Source organism: Dermacentor andersoni, chromosome 10 (assembly GCF_023375885.2).
Source record: "Dermacentor andersoni chromosome 10, qqDerAnde1_hic_scaffold, whole genome shotgun sequence".
Taxonomy (NCBI): Eukaryota; Metazoa; Arthropoda; class Arachnida; order Ixodida; family Ixodidae; genus Dermacentor; species Dermacentor andersoni.
The window spans coordinates 99,620,764-99,641,158 of NC_092823.1; the positions used below are offsets into that span (position 1 = coordinate 99,620,764).

General features: G+C 42.5%; 1 protein-coding gene across 1 annotated transcript in view; it reads left to right on the top strand.

Moving 5' to 3' along the window:
- Pus10 (Pseudouridine synthase 10) overlaps positions 1 to 20,395 on the top strand; it is a 35,422-nt gene that overhangs the window by 10,609 nt on the left and 4,418 nt on the right. Inside the window, exons 8-13 of the mRNA XM_050191822.2 lie at positions 609 to 694; positions 5,267 to 5,392; positions 9,063 to 9,119; positions 9,630 to 9,706; positions 11,980 to 12,035; positions 14,315 to 14,476. Of these exons, the coding sequence (XP_050047779.1) occupies positions 609 to 694; positions 5,267 to 5,392; positions 9,063 to 9,119; positions 9,630 to 9,706; positions 11,980 to 12,035; positions 14,315 to 14,476 (564 nt within the window). The remainder of the gene's footprint in view (positions 1 to 608; positions 695 to 5,266; positions 5,393 to 9,062; positions 9,120 to 9,629; positions 9,707 to 11,979; positions 12,036 to 14,314; positions 14,477 to 20,395) is intronic.

The window sequence follows — 20,395 nt, forward strand, 5'->3', positions numbered from 1 at the left end:
TGATGCAGATTTTTGTGCATGGTTTTCAAACACACAGTGCCAGGGTTTCCTGTAATTACAGACTTTTCTAATGAGAGCTTTAAGGGCACTGCCTTAATTCATGTCAAGACTGTTCTGAGCTTGCATGAGTACTTGCTCAAGAACACTAGCAAGAGTACAGGATTCACCCGCAGCTGTGCCTGTTTACAAGTCTACAAAGAATGTGTTGCGTCATCAGTATGTAAACAGTGGAAATGTCTGTTCTGTGTAGCAGTTGTGATGTTAACAGAAAATCGCCTAAACCTGACGCTTGTGAGACCCATGCCCTGCAAAGATTCAATTTTAGATATGGGTTTTAGGCAGATAAATGTGGTGGTGCCTGCTGTTAGAAATTTCTAGTGAGATATTGGCAGACCTGTTCTCCTGACCGTTAAATTGAGCACCGCTTCAGGGGCTGGTAATATTAACTATCTGAGTTACATATTTTACGTTTTTTCTTGCACTTTTTTAATCTGTTTTCTGGCTTTAAGGTTTGCAAATTATGTCCCTGTTGCATGCTGTGATGTTCTGTTTCCATGGAAATGACACATAGAGTAGTTGTAGGCAATAAATGTCTTGTGTCATTGCAGGTTGTACAAATGCCCACCAGACAGACTCTCAAAAGTGGAGCCAAAGGTGGAAGTATCATGCGTCCACTCACCTATCTACCTTGCAGGTGTGTTGGACTGAGTAGATCTAGGTACTTGCTTGAGTCGGCTGCTGGTGATCTTCATTGCCTATAGCATCCTGAGACCCTACAAAATCCTAATGATGCAACACCTTTTATAGCCTGTTCTTAATGTCAACCAGTCTGTTATGATTCTGTAAAATTGTGCATTCAATGATCGAATTTCCTAGATGCCCAATTTTTTGAACAAGCCTGGCAACTCGGACGCCTTCAGGGCATTGCCACATAGCCCGTAATGCCAATGTATGAATACGTCTGAAATTTTGAAAGACGAAACCCGTCGCTGTCCGATTTTTTGGACTTTTTGGTCATGGCCACAGGTCCAATATGACATTGACTGAAGCCACCACCGATGCCATTTTGATTATCTCACAGCCTCGAACCAGTGCTCTGGCACATTGATTCGCTGGCAGTCATAGTAGTTGTTCTGTGCTGTCATTAGACCTAGGTGCTTCGACGTTCACTGTCAAGCTTCCTGCTGTTTGGTACAGTGGTTTTCATTTAAAGAATTTGCTGCTGCTGGCAATCTTCTTCATCCTAACCGATAGCGTCGAAGTGCTGAAAGCATGGCAAGGGTCTAAAGCATTGCATAATGTTGCCTAAAGTCAGCTTCGCCACAATACAGTAGTGTTTTGTGGTCAAGCATATACAATGCTTGTGGTGAAGCATACCACCAGTGCAAAAAATGGGCCACTGTCATGGGACATCAAATGTGTTCCTTAATTATACACGTGTGCATCTGCTGTCTCCTGCCACAGTAGAGAACCGAGACGTGTAATAATTGTACTGGCAGACCTTTACAGCTATTTCATGTGGGGCTGTCGCGATTTGAGCCTTTGAGGGCAGTTAAAGGTAGGCAATTTTTTTTTCGAACTGCCCTATTTTTCGCACTCCCTAGGCACCAAAAAAACGTCCGAAAAATTAAACGTTGACTGCTTGCTTGGTCACATTGCATGGGCACTTGCTCGCATCATTACCTCCATATGGGTAGATAGAAAGGCCATTTCTCCTGTTCGTTCAGATAAAAGCTTATTTTGTTTTCCTAAACGTATAGATGTAGACTTAACAGCACGAACGGTGGTTCCTCACCTTCACTTTTCATCCTGAATTGCTGCATCATCTGGTGGCATTTGAAATGTACTACACATTAATTTTCTGTCACCAGTGACAATGCAGCTCTACATCTCACACAAGGTATCAATTTTCCCCAAAACCGGTGGCAACAAAATTGGTGCACACATGATTTGTGATCTTGCTTGCATGTAGCTTATTATACATTACCATTTCTGGTTTAACGTTGAAAGTGATGTCCACGGGCATGGACACAGGGTCTGCTGAGGATAGGAGATGCCTCAGATGAACCAAGATGGCAGACATAGTCAGGATGCTTTTCCTGATAAGTATAGGCTGCACTTTTTAATTGTGTGACTGCATCCCATTTGTTTAAAGGAGTTGGAAATTTGGTACTTGCAAATCACCAATCTAACTTGAAAGTGTGTTAGTCTGTATAAATATGCATAGATGTGCACGTGAGTCACCTACTTATTTGCTGGGAATAACATGCAAATTTCAACACACACACATGTGTATATATATATATATATATATCTGCTTATCAATATTGCTTGATGTGGACAATTAATTAACAGATGAAAAAGGGACACGCTGACATGAGTGCTGACTAATCAGAACTCCTGTCAGCATGTTCCTTTCTTTGACTTTCATTGGTAAGCAGTGCTTAGTTATCAACATGAACCCATACTAACTAGCTCAGCACATCTTATTCCTAATGTAATATAGACAGATTTTTTTCTTTCTTCCTCTTTATCTAAACAATTTACATACAAAATTGTCTGTAGTGTGGTTATTATCCTATTATCATTTCTGCGATGCTGGCAATTGAGCTCTATCGTTCTCAAAATATGAGGAAATATGCTTTTGCAATTAGTATTTGATTATACTACATATGTGACCCCATAATTAGCCTGGTACCTATGTGTGAAATGATGATTCAGTGTCGACATATAGGAAAACTGCACTGCAACGGACACATGCAGAACTCAGGTCTGTTGATGGGAACATGCAAGTCCATGGTTGACATTATTCTCAGTGCTTTGTACTGGGAGCCACTGGCACTATCAGCAAGGTCTGAGTGCCTGCTCCAAGAATAGGGCACTAGTCTTCAGCCTGTGTTTGTTTTGAGTCATGATTTTTGTGCACAGGCCTACACTTTCAGTCATGGACGCTTGCAGGAGCAGACAGTATGGGCACCGACAGTGAAGCGGCCTTGTACAATGATCAAGCCAGAGCAGGCAAAAATCGTTACTCACATGCTGCACATCATGAGAACAACCGCTTGTCTGGTTTTTGCGGCATATAGTGTGGTCTACTGTTAAATGGGAATGTCAAATTAGTATTTCGAGACCGATTACAGCTCAGTTTAGACATGAAGACCTTTGGACCGATTTTTCGGACATGCCCGATAATTCGGACGCCTTCGCTGCTCGGCCACATACCCCTTAAAGCCAATATGTAAGGGCGTCCGAAATTTTAGACGCCGATACCCTTCAACGTCTGATCATCCGATATTGCCGTGACCACAAATCCGGAAGGGCAACGATCGAGGCTAACACCGCCATTTTGATTATCTCGCAGTCTAGAACCAGCGCTCTCGTACGCCGATCCACTGGCAGCCATAGACACCACCGCGGCAACTCTAGGCCTAGCTGCTTCGACGTTCACTACCAAGTGTCCTGCGGTTCGGTGCCGTGTTTTTATTCAAATGATTCGCCGCTGTCATTAGTGGCGCCGACTCTGCCTGTGCCATCCTCGCCGATGACTTCGAAGCGCAGCAAGGGTCAAATGTTGCATAATGCCGCTACCTAAAGTCAGCCTCGCCGCCATACAGCAGTGTTACGCAGTCAAGCAAATGCAATGTATTGCGGGGAAGCATACCAAAATTAAACATGGACCTCTATTACAGGACACCGTATGCATTCCTTAAATATATACGCGTGTACCCGCCATCTTCTGTTACAGTACGAGCCCCGATACTCCTCATAAGTGTACTGGCATGCCTTCAGATCTATTTCGGAAGTGCCTGTGGCGCTTTGAGCCTAAGGGGGCAGTAAAAGGCATGCATTCATTTTTTTCAGACTGTCCCATTTTTCGGACGTTCTCGCGGCCCCTAGGGAGTTCAAAAAATTTAATCTTCTCTTACAGTCAGCTTCTGTTATTTCCACCCTGATGGGCTTGATGAAATTGATAAAATTGTCTAGTGGGTTGATTAAACAATAGGCAGGAAAAATGTCAAAACACACCACTTATTGATTGGGCAGCTTTTGCCTGATTCCAACATGCCTCAGAATGGAACTGCACTCATCCGTTTAAAGTAGAAAATCAACATAGAAATGACATAGTTCCAAAACAAAGTAGAAACCTAATGTGCGCCTGGTTATTTAGCAAGAAAATGTAGCGTGCCTCCTATTCTGGCAAAGAGAAAACGATGGAACCTGTGAAATTTGCTTTCACTGACTGTAAGTTTACTTCAAGTAATTTTTCTCGTCATAATTATCAGACAACACTTTATTGCTGTCTATGAACTGCAACAATCGCAAACGAGATGATGGCCCATGCCTAGACTGACCACTTTACTGATTCGTCCTACAACACATTCAGTTCTCCTGAACGCCAAGCTTAACATGCAAAATAATGTATCTTTTGAATGAGCTTTCATAATTGAAGACTGAAAGTGGCACGATGCCATCATCAGTCTATGCAGCTGCTACTGTCTCAATCTTGTGATGGCAGTGGCAATGAAGCTGGCTTGGCTGGCTCTGACAGCAGGCTGTTGCGAATGCCACAAACACAGTTTTGGTTTTGTATACTATTGCACCACGAAGACAAGTTTTGGACCTTTCTTGGAATAAAAGTGTGCATTAGAATCGGGACTACTGTAACCATTCATTGTGAGCAACCATTTTCGCTTGAAAATGTACCTAGAGCAGGCCAAAGATAGGCATTTTCAGTAGGGGATGACATCTGTTCGATGCATTAACTGCCCTTTTGAGTTCCACCAAGACAGATGCTGCCAGTAAAGCGGTCACTGTTAAGGTCACCATTGAGGTCAGATGTGTGCTGCTGTCAGGTTAAGTTCAAATTATCTGGCGAAAGGCTATTTTAGGGTGAAAATAATGAAAGTTTTGAGGTATAAAAATGTATGAGCGCTGGCTGGAACTTTCAATCGAGATTGAATTAACCAAGATATTGAATTAACTGGAGTAAAATTAACGGAAGTCTGCTGTATATGCTAACCTAATGCATTACATCAAGCACTTGTTTCCTTACGAATTTGATAATTCAGGCTATGCTGGTTTGGTTACTAGTAATTAAGTGTTCCTTGTAAAAGTGGACCATACTGTAGGTTCACATTCAAACTGTAGGTGATAACCCTATGTGGTTATCAGCTAAGCACCACAGCGAGCACCATTGCCTTGCAGTGTACTTGCTTTGATGAAAAAATGTAGATCTGCATCACTGATGACGTCGCAAAACGTACAGGTCGTTATTGCAAGTACTCACGCACCCTGAGCCAGACACCCTGGATTCTTAACGGCAAGAGAATCATGGAAGCATCGGTACAAGAACTGATCACCGATGTGGTCACGAAGCACATCCCAAATGAAAGTAAGTCCAACAGGCTGCCATTGTTGCTCTGTCAGCTTCTCAAGAGGCAAAGCTGGGGATTATTTGTTTTACAGATTTAAAGTGATGGCCATGTGATACTTGAACTGAAACGTTTGAATGGGGGTGTGGGTAGTTCATGGCCTTAAGCAGTTAAGAGACACTAAAGACCAGTGCTGGGTATTTTTAACCTGTCTTAATGAGTTGCTCTTCTCAAATAGCAAAACAATAGTAAAACATGACACTCACTTTGTGCAGCCTGTTGCAGGAAACAGCAGCACGTTTGGGTTATCGCCTATTAAAGACGTGCACTATGCTTCCTATGCCAGACACGCTGTTAAACAGATAGGTTAAAATGCTTATTGCAATGCGTTGGCAGCAATAGCTGTGAAGAGCAACGTGCGATGACTTACAAGGAGATTTTCTGGTACCAGAATGGGAAATCGAGTGCGGGGCACCACTTTCACGTGACACGGGTGGGCGCATGCTGCTCTACATCGCGCATGCCTTTTTACCTTTTCTTGTTTGCATGGGATCTAACGGCTGGAAAACATATCATATGATTGTTTGGCAACATTCTAAATGTTGGTGCCGAAAGATAATGTTTTCTGAAAACATATTAACCAGTGAAAAAGGAAGCTTAACTGTATTCGGTCATTTCTTGCGTTCTTGATTGGGAACGCTGGTGCCAGGAAATCATACAAAATGGGATCGTATCGAAGACGTTCTTCTGTATAACGAGCTGGCCTACACGTTCAGTGCGTCCCCTGCATGCTGTCCTCTGCATGCACACATTGCTTACCTTCACAGTTGCTGTTCAAAATTTTTGTAGGCTATCTTCCCTAGTTGTGAAGACATCAGCACCGACTGCAAAAACATGTTCGATGTGCGCTCTGGACGGAAGGCCAGGGCTTTAATGTATGAACATCATGCACAGAAGATTGTGGCACCTCAATGCTGCAATGCTTGCCATCTGGGTCGTCTATGAAGCACAGTGCGTCATAATTGCTGGGCCTCAGAGAAGGCCCTCCAGGTGTAGAGCCAGTGAGAAACTGATCAAAACCCTCGTTCTGTGGTTTCGTTGCAATAATGTGCACAGTGGCCACTGTTACCGCCACACATCAGTTAAATTTGTTGGCCAACATCTGGTGGAACGTTATAAGATGAGGAGTCAAATACTGAGCCCCTGGGCTTCCCTGTATGAACATGTCCATGTGTAACGATGCGGCTTAGCAAGAGTACAGGCGCTCTACTGTAGTTCTCACCTAATTCAAGTTCACCAGCATCGTCTCTTACAGCTTGTCTTGTCAATAAGGTAACTGATTATGTGTAATTGATTACTAAAAAAAGTAGTAGAGTTTCAGTGAGCATTACTGAGTAAAAAATGCAATCGATTACAAGTAATTAGTACATGTAACTTGTTATGTACAAGTCTGCATCAGACATAACTGCACTGAGGTTTCGGCATGAAATTCAAGAGAAGGAAACTTGGCCATAATTTTCTCTGGTAATAGTAATCAATTTTTCCTGCCAAACACATCAAAATAAAGTCCTTACACATTTTAAATAAACTCTCACATTGCATACAGTACACAGTGATGACCATTGTTCGTGAACAAAGCAACACTACGCATCACAGGGAAGCCACAAATTAAAAAAGAAAAGATCAGTCCTATGCTCCTCTTTAGAATTTTCACTGCCCCTTTTTCAGAAGGGGAGTGCTGCACGTGAAATCACCAGCGTAGAAGCTGCTGAATGGTCTCTCAATGAGTGATGGTAGGGCCAACATGACGAGAGCTGGCTCTGTCTTCCGAGACTGGTGGGGGTCTCACCTCATGTGCTCCACTGAGCTTTTTGTGATGCTTCCATTCAGCTGGCGTCATGCAGAGGGCACTTAGAGGTGGTTCTGTAGAGGAGCCTTTCTTCTGGCGTGTTGACACAACCCATAGGTTTCACTGTGCTGCATGGCATTGGTGAGAGTACATGGCAAGGAGGAGAGAGCGCCAAGGAGTAGGGTAGCGAAGGTGGGCGAGAAACTGCGGCAGCGGCGTAGTTGTTCACCAAATCCCTGTAACTTTGCTATTAAGGCACGGTTTCAAGAATATCATGTGGCTGTATTTTCGTTTCATACTGGGACACTGCTGCCGCTATGTAACAAATCTTTGAGCTCAGAGTGGTTTAGGGGCTCTTTGAAGATAGTAATTCACCAGTTTACACTGATTTAGTGTTGCATTTTCATGTTGCATTAGCTATGAGTGGAGAACCAAAATAAAGCAATGTAGCCTTTTTACTTAGATCAGTGATGCCACAGGCTGCATCAGGCTAGCAGTTCACACTTTGTTTTCTCTTTCAAGGGCAAATTGTCTGAAACCATTGCGTAATAGCAGCGCCTTTTTTGTCCTGCTTGTTCATGCACAAAACATCACCATGAAGGTATTATGCAGTTAAACATGCAAGCAATTCTTATTTAGAGCTTTCTCACCAATTGTTAGCCTGTTCATTTACACAAAATGGAGCTACCATGTAGACCATGCAGGTCATTGTACGTTTAACCTCAGTGAGCGACTGACCACGAAGTTGTTTAGAAGAACGTCCAGCAGCAGAATTTTTGTGGTGTTTATAAGCAGTGCTCTTATTGAAACGCAACGGACTGTTATTGTCAGAACTATGGTTGTTTAAATTGTTTCCTAATACTGGTGTCACATGGCTATTTCAAAGACCTTCAGACCAAAGGTCTATCATCTTAACAGCAAAGTAGGCATTGCTGCACGAGCAGTTTTCATAGCCGTAGAGTCAATAGTGTAATGAGTGGATGGAGTTCACAATAGAGTTATGGATATCAAGATATTGAAGATATTGACATCGAACTCTCGCCTCTGCGTGGTGTGTGTGGTATATCTTCATCAACAGCTGGTTTACACTAGCACACTGTAGACAATGTAACTAAAAGAACTAAATTATTTCAGTACATCATTTAGAAACTCTAGAGCAATGAAAATGAGCTTTTCAGGTTTCTAGAATAACTTTCATGGGTGGTAACTCTCACACATGCAAAATCGTTGCTTGCAGTGGTGGTGCCGCACGGGCTTGATGTCCGATTGCTGAAACATTTAAACGACTGTCTAGTTTGCAGTGTAGCAGCAATATAACTCCTGCATAGAAATGATTCATGGATGCGTGGATATAAAGAACTAATATATATTACCACAGTTTCAGCTTAGCCATGGGTTTATTCACTGAATACTGGAGCAAAATGAGCTCTGGCCAGCAGCATTGCTGTTTTGGATCGGCTTCATCATGTCTCTGGCATGTCTTTTTTTTTTGTGATGGTGACATGACTGATGACAGCTGTTTGTATGAGGCATAAAATAGATAAGTCTCTCGGGTGCCTATTTTAGTGCCCAATTCTCACACTGTTGTGTACAAGGCTCGCCTGGTTCTGCACCTAGCACATTTCATTAGGCTAGTTGGTGGGAGACGGCAAGAACATACAGTGTGAGCAGAGGTGGACAAATGTAAGGAAGAGATGGGACCTAGCGCTGCTGTCTTCTCATCCTCACATCTGTCCACATGTGTTCGTATTGTATGTACTGGCATAGTACTAAATGCCCAGCAAGTGCACAAGGCAGAAATGTATTACAGGCATAATTCATTCTTGTTCCTAATCTTTCAGAGATTATGTTTTCATCATCTGGACGCGAAGATGTTGATGTGCGGATGCTTGGAAGAGGTAAGAATTTTTCTTTGAGTTTCACTGTTTGTGTCAGTTATGCACCTGGTTGCCTATGTATCTATTAAGGATAATCAAAATATTCAAACATTGTTTTAGGTGTTGCATAACATGTTTTGCATAGCAGCTTAATATAATGAAAAGGTCAGTGGCTGATTGGGTGGTTAACAAAATGATTAAATGAGAAATGCCTATGTGGCGTGGCAGACCTTGGTTGCATAAAATGATTATTGTCCTGTTTAATGGTTTACAAAATGCTCTGAAAATAAAAGCCTGACTGGGCTCTGTGTGTCTACTGTTTCAAATCTCAGGCACCAATATTGCTGAGAAAAATAGACGTGTATGAAACGGCTAGCTCTCACATAGTTAATAAGCAAATAATAAAGCCACTCAGAAGCAGACCAACTTTTTACATAAGTAATAGTTATTTGTAATTGTAGTACTAGTTTCTCGTTGTAATGAAATCTCTTTCCTTTTATTTTTATTGTACTTGTTTTGTTTTCCCTTCAGGACGGCCATTCGTGTTGGAGATTTTCAAGACGAAGAAAGCAGTGTTCACGACATCCGACATGGAGGCCATTGAGCAGGTTCAGCACGAACTTGCGACATTCCTTTAATGTGAAGTGCTATTTAGATCACTGCTCGACTTTCCTTTCTTGGTATTCGGGTAGTATCAGTTGCACACTCCACAAAGGAGTGTACCCGCAAAGGCTGTTGGGGGCATGACACCCAGCGTTGTCTCATTCACCCTCTCTTGCATGCAGCAGCTGTTGCATCTACTCCAGTGGTGCGATGTGCACGTGAACCTTTACTCATTCTCTCCACACTGGCGTACCTTGCCTCATACTCCAAGTGGCCTTAGGCGTTCCCTCAATTGCAGGCTCCGTGCCGTGCCCCCGAAAACATTCTTAGGCATGCATTTGAGAGACGTGAAGCATTCTATTCCTTATCTCTCTCGTACACAGCAGATAATGCATCTAGTTCAGTGCTGTATGCATGTTTGTGGATGTTCCCTTGTTCTTGTTCCACTGGTGTGTTGTGGTTTGTATTCAAGATGCAGTGGTGTGCAGAACCCATTGCTTAGAGGATATGCGTTGGTCTGTTTCTGATAGCCTCTTAGGAGTGCTAGTGGCAGAAGTACAGACAAACCGAAATGTTCAAAATGTTTCATTGCATGCATTGTGCAGCAATTTCTTTGCATTAACACAGATTCCAGCAGAGCTTAAAATCTGTGTAATTTTATACTTTTGGTGCAAGCCGCTTTGTATCTTTGTGGGCTAGCTGTGCAGAGTACAAGTAGTAGATCTCATTGCTTATTTCGTTCTTGTCTGCATCTCTTTTTCCGCTGTTACTTAAGATGGAGTAGAGGAGCCACTGGTGCCTCTTGTACAGTAATCTGTGCTCATAGAGTAAGAATGTTAAAGGCAGATTACGTGCCTACTACTACTCTGTTATCACTGACATTTTGTAAGGACATTACAGCAGCATCGGTCTGCCCCATTCAACACATCATTTAAGGAATGAACATTACAGGCATAACAATACAACGCAGGAAGACAGCAATGTGGATTAGAGATCAAACGGGGGTAGCCAATACAGTATTCATTTCATGTTTAAGAAGGAAAAAGTGGAGTTGGGCAGGTGATGAACTGCATAGAGATGATAACCAGTGCTGTGTTTAGAGTTGCAGAATGAGTGCCAAGGGAAGGGAAGTGTACCTGAGGGTGGCACAGAACTAAGTGGTGTAATGAAGTTAGGAAATTTACAGATATAGGATGGTGTCAGCTCGTGCGAAACGGGCAGTTGAAAGCCTCTTTGCAGTGGACATAAATTAGGCTGACCATGATGGTTACCATCATTCTATAAAACACTAGGCATCATTACTTGGCTAGTTCATCTGGACTTTTACTCCTGGACAGGCTACGAAATTAGTCTACATCTCTGCAGCAGCTCATCTCGGCAATGGTGAGGTGTGTGTACAGTGGCAGCTTTTTCATTTTTGTCACTCTAACCACGCAAACAAAAATGTGGAGCACTTTATTAGACAACATAGACGAAAAAATGCAATCTTGTGAAATTTTTCATATATATGTGAAGCTGTTATTGTGACAGCAATTATATAAGGGGACACTCTAGGCGAATTTCTGCCATTATCGTCAGCATCACTATGATGTTCCGTACAAAGTTCAAGTGGGATAACATCGCTGCAGCGTGCGTACGCTGTGGGTGCGAGTAAAAGTGTGCGAGGGTGAGCTGAGAAGGATGGTGGCTTGATCTCACGTTCAAGATCTCGCACGCATGCAGCTCCATGTGGCGCTGCTCGGTGCAGCTGTGCACGCTCCGTCTTCAAAATGATCTGTGTTGGGTACAAAGCCTAGGCACGCCGAAGGCTGATGGCGTCATGTGCGCTGTGTTCTCACCGCTTGGTTTGCATTGAAGCGAGAGACAGCACGAAGGTCAATTCGCCTGCTGCTGCTGCTGCTGCTGCCGCCGCCGCCGCCGCCGCCGCCGCTGCTGCCGCCGCTGCTGCCGCCGCTGCTGCTGCTGCTCACGCCAGTGTTTTGGCAGCGAGTGTTCGTGGTCATCGAGTTAGATGTGCTCATGTTTGCCTGTACATGTGTGACGCTATGCTTGTAAATTTAGTTAGTAAACGAATGTTTACAAGCTTATACAGTCAATAGAGCTACTATGCTGGCTTCGTATAGCTGTCTAATAATTTTCTATCACAATCAATGCTTTGCCTTTCGGGCGAAACTGTAAAATTTTAAATTTATTGGCACACATTGGCACACTGGCTGCGTTTTCCATGTTGCTTCCATTGCAAGTCATTTAACTGCGTGTTGTAATATATTTTTCCCAGGAAATCAATGCAAACACAAAGGACATCAGTGTCAGCGACTTGCAAGTGATCTCAAAGTGAGTGCGTCTTCGTTTTCGCTGGATGGCGTACGTTCATTTTGCATTGGTTTGAACCTATTCACTTATTTAGTCTAGAAGGAAACGTCTTGCAATCTTATTGGGCAGCTGCCTGCTCCTAAAGTTCACATACATGATGCTAGCAGTCAAAACAATATGCCATATCCGTCGCCATGGCCATAGTGGCGCTGGCTAACACTCCCAGGGTTAGCTCTTGTATATGTACCTCAATACCCAAGAATGTAGACATGGGAACTGCTGTTGCCATGGCTACAGCGTAATTGTTGTCCTTGTCGTTTCTTACACTGGAAAAGTTATCTGATGATTAATCAAAACCAGCTAGCCCGACATTTACTTCCTTTATCGTATTGTGCAGGTTGTGGGTTCAGCTCCCACAGGCTGCCAGTTGTCTTTTTCATCCACTTTCGTTTCCATTTACCCTATCACTTTTGCATTTCACTTTAACCAACAAATATATTTCCTATGCTTTCCTCGGCTTCATTACCTGTCGGCTTCATATGGTTGTGACTACTCCACCCCATCAATTTTCGTACCAAGAATACTAGAGGAAAATTTAGTTCTAGTGTGTATGCACAATGCCGGTACAGCACTTCGTCGGGCTTGAGAATAATGGGTAGATTTCTCTAAACTTTGTCCCTCTGGCTTTTCTTGTTCTAACCCAATACTGCCACTCGAATTGGCTATATGGCAATGATCAGCATCATTTACTCTCTCTGTACTACCGTATGATTTTCAGAATGTTACAAATATAAATAACTCTTTAAAATATCTTAAATAGTCGCCCACCACAAGTGTCACTGCCTAATATCCGTCAAGACCTCGCAACAAGCATAGTCAAGAGAGTTGAGACTTATTTATGTAATCGAAATTGCATAACGGGATGAAGTGGTTGTCACGTTAAAGCATTCCATTGCTCTAAACTTCTAAAGAAACGTGTGACCAACTCTATTAGTGAAGCCATGCAAAACTTTTAAAAAATTTATGTAAAAGTACCCATCTTTTCAGCGGTGGTTGAATAGTGGTCGCACCAGATTTCTCTGTGGTGAATCAAGTTGGAAACTCAATGCCTCTACGATCCATCACGTGATGGATGCCAGTGTTGCCATCTCGAAATCTAGTTGCAACTGACCTTTCAAACAGGAAGAAATATAGAAGACGTGTTGGAACCTGCCTAGCCAAAGAATTGGGCTGGAGATTGTGTCGTTTCAATCATGATTACTGGAAAAGCTGTCTTTGGCACATGTACACAGAGAGTGGCACGTGAAATCATTGTAATCATGCCCTTAATCATTTCAGTGATGATTTATGTCAGTGCTGCAGACTTATCTCATATACCAGAGCTCTTTGCCTTGCATTAGGCTTTTGCATCCTTATAGTTTTTGCCTGTAGTTACTTTCAGCTGCTTAGTGTGAAGAGGTACGTGTAACTGATGATGTAGTTTAGATAAAGAGGGAGAAGTGGATTTCGGCAAATTGTGTAATGCTACAGCTGATGTGTGTGGATGTGTAATGTGTAGGCCATGTGATGCATAGAACTGGCGGCTGAGAAGGGAAGGGCAACTGAGGACAACAGAGAATTAGGTGTAAGCGGTGAGATAGGGAAATGTGCAGGTTTAATGTGGAAACGGCTAATGGAGGTCTCTGGGAGAGGTCTTTGCCCTGCAGTGAACTTTTAAAAAAAATATAGGCTGAAGACAATGATCGCAGATTCAAAACTGCTTTTATGCATGTGTAGATTCACCAGAATGAAATTCATATTCACCAGTGCCTAAATGAAGCTCAGTCTTGCTGAAACTGTTTGGTCCAACTAGAGCTGACAAAGCTCTATAATGATAAAGCTGATATGCGTTATTATAAGCCTTTATAGATTATAAAGCTGATAAGGAGAGCTGATGGGTCCCACTGGAGTGGTGAGCACTGGATCCATGGTGCCACCATGAGTCTTAACATGACTCAAATTTCGCTAACGACAACAATTCATATGTAGGTGCACATCCAAGAACCCCTAGATGGTTGAAATTAGTAATTCAGAGCCCCACATTATGGCACTTCTCGTAGCCTCAGCGCTGCTCTGTAAATGTAAAGCTTTTCAATGCAAGATGATCTTTGCTAAGTGCGTTTTGCACCAGACTTGTTCACTTGAAACCTTCATACCTGAACCTGTTTAAGGTCCTGAAAATTTTGTTAAGGGATTATTTAGGACATCGCAATCTTTGACAAACTCGGGAGGTGCAGCTTGGAATGTGTTTCACATTTCAGGGACATGACACAGGTGCTGAAGGATGGCGAGGAGTCAAAACAGAAAACATACGGTGCGCTGTGTTGTGCCAGTAGGCGACTCACAAATGAAGATGCAGCCCTGGTGTCTGGGCTAAAGAATGTGACACTCAAACAGAAGACGCCCATTCGTGTATTGCACAGGTAAGCAATCAGTCGCAGTAAACCCCCATTAACGCAAAGCTGTAAAAACTGGCAACCGTTTTTCAGATAAGCGGAGTTTCAAGGTAAGCGAAATCACCAACACAGAAGCCCGCTGGCTGCACATTGTTAAACAGATGCATCAGCACCGGGGACATGTCGGCATCTATAGGCGATGGTGTTTACTGGCACTCTGCCAAGACAGCATACTTGGCATAGAGTCAAGACACTTGATCCTAATGCAATATTTGACACCAGTCATCCTCCGCACATGATCTGTTCTAGACATCAAAAATACTTATGCTGCCTTTTTCTGCATCGTAATGAATTCTGGACGATTTCACTTTAGAAACCAAAACTTAACTGCGAAAGCACGGTTGTCACACCTTTAGCAGATGCCCATGATGACGTGTCATTTACGCGTAACGCGACCATGCAGCAAACATCCTTTTGAAGCCGGGATCTCGGTGAAACTCTCTGGGCTCACCTGCTGACTTCTTGTGCGCACACCGTGGGCTGACCCTGCCCGCTCAAAAGTGGCGATAATTATTCACAAGGTCACGATTAATATGCTGTGACCACATGATTTGTCACTGAGAGCGTCCTAAAGAAGAGGGGAAAAAAAGAATTAGACTCTCAGCTCACCACTGTTGCATGAGGCCACAACGAAGTGGTAGTGAGCAGCCGAGCAAGTGCCGTTGATAGACAGAAAGAAGGGGGAAAAAAAGCAGGAAGCAACACCTGGTGTCTGGCTTGGCTAGTGAGCTGCTGATAAGTGAAAAGCGAGTGTAAACGACACTGCCGACACTGCCCGTTGCCTTTTCCATGGTATATTTTCCAAGTCGAGACTTCGAGTTATCCAGAGTCTGGCACAACTTTTCGAGAGAAGCAGTGAAGAACACGTGGCTTGACACCACAGCCAGAAAAAGAATTTAGTCTTAACCGATATTTCAAAATGTTAAACCAAGAGTTAACGAGGGCTTACTGTATATCCTATACCTCAGAGGCGAAGAAACCACACTTTTGAACAACGCAATAGGAAATGATGGACACAAGAGCTGAATAGTGCCCGTAATGTTTATTCATATTGTCTACATATATGTGGCCACCACCATGTGTGTAGTAATCGCCAAGTGCAAGTGGGTTGCTAGCGAGAGCTTTTGTCTGTCATCTCCCATTCAAAAGTGCTCTTTCATTGCCCAAGTATGTGTAAGTCAGCCCAAATTAGCACACTGTTGACCTCAAAAGTCCCCCCCATCGTGGGGTTCTAAGTGAGGTGGCAACGTTTCTAATAAATCATGAGCTAGATGATTTTTATGGAGTGGGTGGGGTAAGAGTGTTGCATGGTGTCGGTAGACATAAGATAGTCCCCTTTTATTAAACAAGGTAGCTTTTTGCGATACCACAAGCCCCGCACATGACTGTCAACGGATCACAGTAATCGTGAATGCATTTTATATGTTCAGTCTGATCTCGCAACACTCAAAATTGCTTGGAATGCAGTAGGTGGCATCTCTTTGACAATTGACAGTCGTCTTTAGTGGTGACTTAGCCACCATATTTGGAGCATCCAGCTACAAGGGAAAGCCATCTTCAATAATTTTGAAAAGAGTCTGTTCTAGTCTTTGAATAAGTTAATACCGAAACCAAAGACAATTCAGCTGCGGTGCTGGTTTGGGGAGGATGTATGACTTTGGCATGGTTGGGCCAGCTTAAATGGTGATAAGCAGAGTTTAATGGCTTCTAAAGTTTTGACGAGGTTTGATTGGCTAGGATTTTAAGTGGCACGTTCCTACAAGAGCTTCAATTTGAGTAGTGTATTGTAAACAGACTTGTAGCAACGAATTACATGTAATTGTTTACTTGTAATCAATTACATCTTTTGTAATTTTGTATAGTCGATTTCTGTTAATTCGGTCCTGACGGGACTGACGAAACTTGTCGGATTGTCGGGCGGGATGAAATAAAGAAATGGTAGGAAAAAAAACGCTGTTAATTCACTTGGCAGTATCTGTTTTTAAAGTTAGCTTCGCCGCAATAGCGCCGTGTTACGCGGTGAAGCATACTAAGCGTTGAAAGTAGTTATTGTTACGGGGCATAGCATGTGTTCCTTAATTTACGCACGAACATACGTCGTCTCCGCTCACAGCACGAGCACCGAAACGCCTAATATGTTTACTGACAGGCCTTCGGAGTTTAAGTGGACCCCCACTCTTTTGTTGGCTTTAAGCGCCCGCTCGACAGTCGGGAGTTTTGTTCATCTCAAAATGAGGGCCCAAATCGCCACGGCAATGTCAGAAACAGCTCTAAATGGCTGCCACTATGCTTATTAGGCGTCTAAGGTATTTTTACTTTGACCGAAGACTTCGCGGGGTTCGCGCCTGTATAAGTTAAGAAACGCGTACTATGTCCCGTGAAAGTAGTCCCTTTCCATTCTTAATATGCTTCGCCGGAATTAATTGTGTATGCTTCTCAGCACAACAGAGCTGCATTGGGGCGAAGCCGATTAGTCAACTTCGAATTTTTCGGCGAAGGCCAAATTTGAGATTGAAATAACGGAGGCCTGGGCCCATAGAAATGCATGGGCGCTGGCTGGTACCTTCTATCAAGACCTAATTAACCGGAGTCGAATTAATGGACATCGAGTGTAATTTAGCAATTACTTTGCTGGCTCGGTAATGCCCACTGTAATTACTATTTTTCAGTAAGCAATTACATGTAAATAGTGACATTTTTGATGAAACAAACCATAACAGGTAACACAGCTTTGAACACTTAAATATTTCGGAAACTACAGTGTCTAACGGGACAAACACATGTACGTGGGTTAACTCCTCCCCACACTCAGCGTCCTGCAGCTACGCCTCATTCTGCTGAGCATGGCAGGCTTGCAGTGTTTCACTTTGCTTGGGAGTCTGACCTCTGAGCTTTCTTTTCTTATAGTAATCTCTCTCTCTCTCTTAGAAGTGCTTTCAGGCACCCTTCATAGGGTGCAGAAGTTGCTGCTCAACTGTTTGCTTAGTGTAATGTACGATTTCTCTGATATAGCCCTAATTCGTTGGTTGTCAAGTATGTTTATTCCTATCTGTATGACAAATACCTGATCATAGACACCTATTTTTGTTATTGTAACACACAAACAGATTAGCCTACCTTTTCAAGTTATGGAAACGTTTGCTGTTATACGTTACAATTAGTCATGTCTGAATGGCTAACCAGTGAAGGGCGCCGGCTGGAGGTCCACCATATGTTGGCCAATAAATTGAAACAGCACTTCTATGGCTTGATAACAATAGCCACTTTGAACATTGATGCCAAGAAATTAGCTATGGATGACTTCTCAGTTTTTCCCTAACCCCAGCAATAATGAAGCGCTACACTTTATAGAGGGCCTAGACACGAGCATTGAGGCATTTTAAGTAAACACAGTCTTGTGAGCAAGGTGTTCGTATGTTACAACACAGCCCTTCCATCCAGCGCACACATTGAGCATGGTTTCAGTATCGCTGCAGATACCTTCATAAGAAAATGAGGGAAGATTACGAACGGAACTTTTGAAAAGCAATTCTTAGTGAAGACGAACAACATGCGAAGGGCTGTAGATGATACACTGAAAGAGCCAGGCCAGCTCATCCTATTTATGTCTTTTTCAACGGTAACAGTTTGTGTTTGTGCAATGTTAATAAAGTAAGGCTAAAAGGAACGTTAAATTAACCGTTTACTTTCTTAGTAATTCTTCAGTTACTTTCCTTGGGCAGTAATTGGCAACTGTAATCAATTAAATAATTGTAACTGGTTATTTTTTGCTGTAATGTGTACAAGTCTGATTGTAAGCTAATGATTTCACACACTGGCAAGAGACCTACATTTGTGAGAACTCTATTGAAAATGTCCCACCTGTTGCATGGTTTGTACGGTTGGGCATCACATTGTCCACTGCCTCCAGTCCGTGTTATGCCTTTTCTTTTCACCCACAGGTAGATAGTAAGAGCTCATAAGGAGGCAGCTTTACTTTAAGAGCTCCTGTCCAAATACATAAGAACGGAAAAAGAAATGTTTTGCTCGGCGTCCGTTACATCAAATTTGATGTTGTTTGTTGCATTTAAAAGAAAATTTTGAAAATTTACCGACTGTAGGGAGCAGAATATTTATTTAGGTGATCAATTTTAGCACAAATTTTTTTCATCACAAAATTTAGAAAGAAATGAAGTATGTTTGCAACTCTGTAAACCAGAAATAAAGATGATAGATAACAATACTGTAAACTACACCTTTTGAGAAATCTAAAGTGGGTTAAATTGATCTATTATACGCGTCTCTAATATAGTGTATGTACCACTAATTTGCAAGTGGGACTTCTAAGAAACCTTTGTAACCATTGTAATAATCTCGCGTAAACTGCAACCTTGTAATATGAAATCTGTCTGCTTCAGATGCTCCAACTGATACAGTTTACAGAACTGCGATATACGTCTTTGGTCCAGAGTTATGGATTTGTAAACTTCATGCTTCAATTTTGTTTGAACTTAGCAATTTTCTGCAAGCTTTGTAAAAAACGTTTGAGGCTGTAAATCGAAATTCTGCATGCTATAGTTGACGAAATTCAGCTTTGCCTCTTAACACTTTCAGTGTCACTCACTGACATAGCAGTACATTTTTTGCGTTTCTGTCCTGCCACATCACTGATTTCAGACAGGAATGTGAGGGCCAAATCAAAAGAGCATTTGCCATTATCCGTGTCATTTCTTCCCGTCTGTATAACCAAAAATAAACCAATGTATTCGTTTCTTTAATATCCGAGAAAAAATTCTCGACGCTGCAGGTGCATCACCGCCGAAAAAAAAAAATGACAATGAAAGGCTTAAATGCATTAACTTTCATACAAATAGATTCAACGAGCACTTCTGCATTTCGCATGTACTCAATTAGGTGAGTTGACATTGAGCTAAAGCTATCTTTCAAAGGGACACTCCCAGAAAATGAGCAAGGGCTGTTTGAAGGCAAACGCTGACTCAATCTAGGTAGGTAGAGTGCACTTCTAGAAAGTTTGCAGAGCTCGTTTCATGCCAAGAAATGAATGACCTAATGGCAGAGAAAGTCATGACTGAAGGGCCTGTATGATTCACGTTGTCCGCAGTTGAACAAAAATGCTATGGAGCTGTGACAGTGATTTGATCGTTTGCTACTGACTGCTTTGAGTTGGCAGCCTGCACAGAGACATTCCTGCAGATAGCGTCAACAGGGTGCCAAGAAGACTTGTACATACTCCATTTCGTACTTGGCAGGCAGCATTGCAGAAGCTGCACTAGCTGCGTGGCCATAGAAATCTTGCTCAACGCATTTTGCAGCGCAGCTGTTCTTGATGTGTGATGCTTTCTACAGAATAACTACTTCGTGTATTACCACTACAACTTGTGGACACAAGGTTATGTCAAACCGTGTATTATTTGTGCACCTTTGCGCTTGCGACACACCTTGTACCATGTTTTGATCGCGAGTGCAGACAGTGCGCCGTCTGGCTGCTGGTCGCAAAAATGTGTCACATCTTTCATGTAGTAAATAATTGCAGATTTGAGACGCTGTACACGTAATAATTACACCATTATTTGCAATATGCGGTATGGCACTTAATTTTACATCATATTACACGATGCGTACCTATGTGTTTCCTTCATATGTGCTGCACTATTTTTGTATCACAGATGCAAGCAGCGGGAGAAATCGATTTATTTATTTATTTATTTATTTATTTATTTATTTATTTATACATACTGCAGACCACATAACGGGGTCCAAGCTGGATGGGCATATTTTTTTTTTTTTTTTTACAACTCGCACTGAGTATAACGGTGGACATACATTGTGTTTTACATCCAGCAACAAATAAATAGCAAAAATGAACACAATGGGTAAATGTACACA